Source organism: Montipora capricornis, chromosome 8, assembly GCF_036669925.1.
Source record: "Montipora capricornis isolate CH-2021 chromosome 8, ASM3666992v2, whole genome shotgun sequence".
NCBI lineage: Eukaryota > Metazoa > Cnidaria > Anthozoa > Scleractinia > Acroporidae > Montipora > Montipora capricornis.
The window spans coordinates 49,960,535-49,965,534 of NC_090890.1; the positions used below are offsets into that span (position 1 = coordinate 49,960,535).

The window sequence follows — 5,000 nt, forward strand, 5'->3', positions numbered from 1 at the left end:
GCCGGTGTGTCGCACGTGCAGGACGAGTATTTTTCCTTTCAGGCCACCAAGGATAATAGGGACTTTAAGATCTACGACGGCGACGGTCGACGAAAACGTCACCTCAAAATATCACTTGGCTCTCTCTCATAAGTCTTTCGCGATTATTCAGTCTCGTTCACATCCTACAATATGGGCGAAGTATCCTAAAAATAAATTGGTACGAGCGGTTTCAGAGTGAAAACAGAAAATGAAAGATTCTCTGTCAGGATGCCTACGTTTGGTGATTTCACGTCGTCATTATGCAGAGGACCACAAACATACTTGCTAAAATCCGTGCTGCACAGTACATGCAGCACGATTCTTTTTCCTCTTTTAACCAATGATATTGTTTAGTGATGTTGTCGTTGCCGTAGCCGTTTTCGTTGCTTACTCTTGAGCCTGCGCAGTAACACTTCCGCAAGCTCCTTTCCCCTTCCGAACCAAGCCCGAGTTTTCGTATTAACGCTCAGAAGAACTGGGAAAAACGCTCAAGGCCATGGAATTAAAGCGAACATTGAAAAATCGTTTAAAATACAATATAATAAATGTCTAAAAAGTATGCTATATCTTTACGTTTACTAACTACCTTTATAAGTATATCTCGGTTTACAACTCTCAACTGCAATGTTCCTGATTAGCATTCGCTCTCCTCGCTAGTCAAATAGATCTATTTTGGCGTCTCCTTTTCCACGCTTTCTTCTGTTTCACCCGACTTCACCAAAATCTGTTCATCATCGTCTTCCTGAGCTAATTTCATCTTCGTCTTGCGCTTTTTGCCTTTTTTGGTCTTCACATGATCCACATCTCCAAGTTCCAACATCTCTGCGAACAGCTCGTCGAGACTACCGAGCTCTTTTTCGAGTGTTTCTTCATCTTGTTTCAATGCCATATCTTTCTCAAAGGCGACGTTTTCTTCTCCTGCTACCGCTTTCTTTTTCTTTTTCTTTTTTGGCTTTTCCTTAGTCTCATCAACTGCTTTCCCCTCGGCAGCTTCTGGATCCTCACCGTCATTTCCTTTCAGCGTCTTTTTCTTTTTCTTCTGTTCTTCGTTTCGATCTCCTATTTCTTCGCCAGTTTCGGCAGACACCATTCCTTTCTTTTTCTTTCCGCCACCACCAAGAGCTGATTCATTTTTTTCAATCTCTCCTTCTCCTCTTACCTTCTTCTTTTTCTTCAATTTTACCTCACCAAGGATTGTTTCTTCCTTGTCGCCGTTTATTTCTGAAGAGATGTCTTTCTTGTTTTCTTTTTCATCTCCAGACAAAACGTTTCCTTTTCTTTTCCCTTTCTGTTTGGTCTTCACATTCTCTTCGCTGCTGCCTTTATCCCTTCCTTCTTCGGCCACATCGTTTCTCTTTATCAGTTCCTCTTGCAGCCTTTTCTTTTTTATCTTTATATCAGAGCCGTCCTCAGAAAGCTCGTTACCCTTTTTGTCATCCATGGGGACCCAAGCTTCTGTTGGCGGGTTCTCTCCTGGAGCTTCTCCTTCGTGACTTTTCTCTGCTTTCCTCTTCTTTTTCTTTCCAACTTCGATCTCCATATCGCTTTTGCATGTACGCGATTCGGCATCATAAACTGGCGAGTGCCCAGACAGAATACTGTCCAACTCAGCATCGGTGGCACAACGACTTTCTTGATCCCGTCGTACGTCGTCGAGGATTTTCAAAAGCTCAGCTTCTGGCGCAGCTTCTTCAACCACCGTTTCTCTTGGACTCATGATGCCGTCTCTTTGAATGGTAGTATCCGCGTTCTCTTTTTGTTCTTCAGTTGTGATTTCGAGCTCAGCGATCAGAAAAGCTGGGCTCTTCACGCTCACTGCACTCCCAGGACGATCCGTGATTCCGAATGTTGGTGTCATTGTTGTAATACCATCTTCGGCACCAGCCTCGTTTTCCGAACCGCTCTCGTCATTACTCGATTGGTTGTCTTCGGTATCGCTCTCGTCAATGTTCTCGCTATCACTGTCGCTTTCGTCAGAGGAATTTTCTCGGCCATTCACTTCTTCAAAAACTAAATCCTCCACCATTCGCTTCTGTTGATAGTGCTTCAATATTTCCTCAAGCTCTTCCTCGGTATACTGACTCAAAAAACGCTCGAACACAGGAATGGAGTCACAAAGTTCGGACTCGTAAAAATCCCAGTCCACCTCCATAAGTAGCCGTATCAGGTTTTTCTTCTTGTCTGTACAACTTTCTGTTTGAAACCACCTTGTCTTTCGCATGTCCTCGAAAGCGATGTTCCTCATAAAATGGATGGCATTGTCGGCGTTGTCAACGATTTTATCAAATTTGACCTCCAGGTCACTCTTAGGCTCTTTGTAAATTGGATGTATGGCATGGCCCATTGACTTGCCTATGCTTTCTTTGAGACGGTGAATCATGAAGTCCACTATCTCGTACTCATTCGATTGTTTTTCCACGTCGCTGCGAACTTCCGTAAAGGCATCGTTGATTATGGATATGAACATGTTGAGGAGAATAAACACCATTGATACCGTGTAAGTGTAGAAGAAGATTTGTGCAATGATGCGATTGGCGTGCTTCATTTCTTGCAAAGTAAACTTGCCCAGAAGAGTGTCCATCAGCGATGCGCAGCTTCGCCAAAATGTTCCAAACTCTGCCATGTACTGACCAAAAACTAGGCTTGCAAGGAGTGCAAACGCCAGAAACGCCACCGAGAACATGAACATGAAAGATACCAACTGGCCAATGCAACGTTTGAGGACCTGCTGTAGCATGGACATTCGACGGTTAAAGCGCAGAAGTCGAAACATCTTTAGAAATGAGAGGAAGACGATGACTCCAATGATGCATTTCAACCACTCGTCCAAGAAAGCCGTGTAGTGGAAGCTGACGAACCCTGTCCTGTCCTCTCGCATAAAATGCAGAGCATCTTCGGTGAACTTCATTCGCGTAAAGTACAAACCCACCGCAGATAACGACAGAAGTGTAAGTACAATTTCAAGGATACTCCATGGATCCCTCAAATGCTCCCTTCCTTTATTGATGGACATTCTGATCTCTTTGAACACAAAGAAGGCACAGAACAAGAGATACACGATTTCACAGGTTAACACGAAGTACATCTCCCCACCTACGTACCGGAAGAGACGGAGCGTGAGAATGCTTGGGTATGCAGTGAGACTTCCGGTTGGAAGTTGTTCAAACAGAAGTGTCACCACACAAAACAGGTTAATGTTTGCATTGTAAACAGCAAATTCAGAGAAGATGGCTCGGGTGTAACGATCCAACCAGTTGTTTTCTTCAAGCTCTCGAACTAATTTGAGGGACTCGCTCAAGTTGTTGGGTAACACCTGCACGTAACCTGCAACAAAATCGAACATGCAAACGTCAGAAAACGACCGGTGGCTCAGTTAGCAGAACATCGGGCATTCGTGCTGGAGGTCGCGGGTTCAAACGCCGGTCGGACCAAAACTCAAGGTCTTAAAAAGTGACGCCTTTGTAATTTCTTCAGCAAATTTTCAAGTCTTCCCGTATAAGGACTATAACCTGTAGGCCCCGTCACGGTCTCACAACCTTTCCTTTAATCAACCGGCAACACTGTGGACGTCAAAAAATTCCACACACTATTCATGAGGAGTATGAGGGGAGACCCCTGGTGTTGTGGTCTGTCCTCCATTCACATGCTTGCGTGGGTTGGGTGGGTGGGTGGGTGGGTGAGATTAAATATGCACTGATAGCGGCTGCCAGAGGTGCCTTTAAATGATGACGTCCGTTGTCACCCCAGAGAAAGAATTGTGACATGTACGGTATATAAATCCTTTACCATTACCATACTCTTTCTCCTACGCGATAAACGTGAACCGTCTAAAAACTCCTTGTAGTCTCGGAAATTATAGCCCAACAAAAGGTCTACATTTCAAGAAACTCAAATTAAGATAAGGCTGCCAAATCTACGAAGTTACCTCCTGCGCTGTAGGTCGCCTTGTAACCCCAGTACGGATAAGTCTTTAGTTCCTCCCCCGTTTGAAACTCCCAAGGGCCTTTCTCAGTTGGTTCGACTGTGGTTGTGGGGGTGGGGGTAGAGGAGGCATTATCGTGCAGTTCTTGCCGTTTAGGCTTCCATCCAGGTAAGAAAGAATTCTGGTCCTGTTCCGCGATACTGTAGAAATCGTTGCATTCTTTGATGAAATATAGGAACAGGCGCTTGTAAGTGCAGGTATCTGTCAAAACAAGAGACAGTTTGATCGAGATCAAGCGACGGTTCAGAGAAAATGAATACTTCCGATCACCAGGCCCGAATGTTTTACTTTCGACCTAACAAAGTCGTCCCGATTTTCCAAAAAAAGAATGGAATTGCTCTTTTTGAAAAAAAAAAAGGGAAATAATTCAGCCAGGAGAGACCAATATTACTGGTAAACTCTCAAAGGCTATGTCCCCTTTGACGCTCCCCTAGGAGTGACAGTACTAGATTTTACTAGTCAATGGGAGGTACCCAAGGGGGCTAAAGGGCAAACCAAAGTAAATGACGCCTTCTCAAAACACCTCCTCAGTATTTCTCTAGTTCTCCGAAAGACTCCGGACTACTGTCGCAGACTCTTATAGACAATGTAGAGGCAAAACCACCGTCTGGAAGTGGAATTTATTGAGGGATACAACAAGTAACTAAAACCAACAAAAAGCTTCTGCTGCCTTTTAGTGAAGAGCGTTTTAATAGAGTTTGGATGGAAGTCTTGTCAGTCCCAAGTTATGAAACAACGCTATGGCAAATCCTTATTGAGGATGACAGGGAAGTCTTGGCTTCTGGAGGACGGGAACAATGATCCCTGGGGGACGTATTGCGAAAAAAGCAGTTTGAATTTGTTTCGACGTAAGCTGTCGCGGAAGTCAATAGGACTTTCGGTGACGTTATTCTTGGTTTGCACTCACGTGACTAGCGGCCATGTTTTTCCAGCGAAACAAAACAAGCTCCTGGAGGTTAATTTGGATAATCAACGTGGCCGAAAAGTTAAGTCTTCT

The 5,000-nt window shown here is 44.4% G+C and overlaps 2 protein-coding genes across 2 annotated transcripts in view; one reads left to right on the forward strand and one right to left on the reverse strand.

Annotated features, from left to right (window-relative positions):
• LOC138014096 (enoyl-CoA delta isomerase 1, mitochondrial-like) overlaps positions 1–5,000 on the forward strand; it is a 97,249-nt gene that overhangs the window by 9,727 nt on the left and 82,522 nt on the right. The window lies entirely within an intron of this gene.
• Positions 1–5,000, reverse strand: part of LOC138059756 (polycystin-1-like) — a 78,617-nt gene that overhangs the window by 600 nt on the left and 73,017 nt on the right. The window contains 2 exon segments of the mRNA XM_068905364.1: positions 1–3,345; positions 3,947–4,204. The exon segment at positions 1–3,345 is cut by the window's left edge and continues 600 nt beyond it. Coding sequence (XP_068761465.1) covers positions 689–3,345; positions 3,947–4,204 — 2,915 coding nt within the window. The 3' untranslated portion in view covers positions 1–688.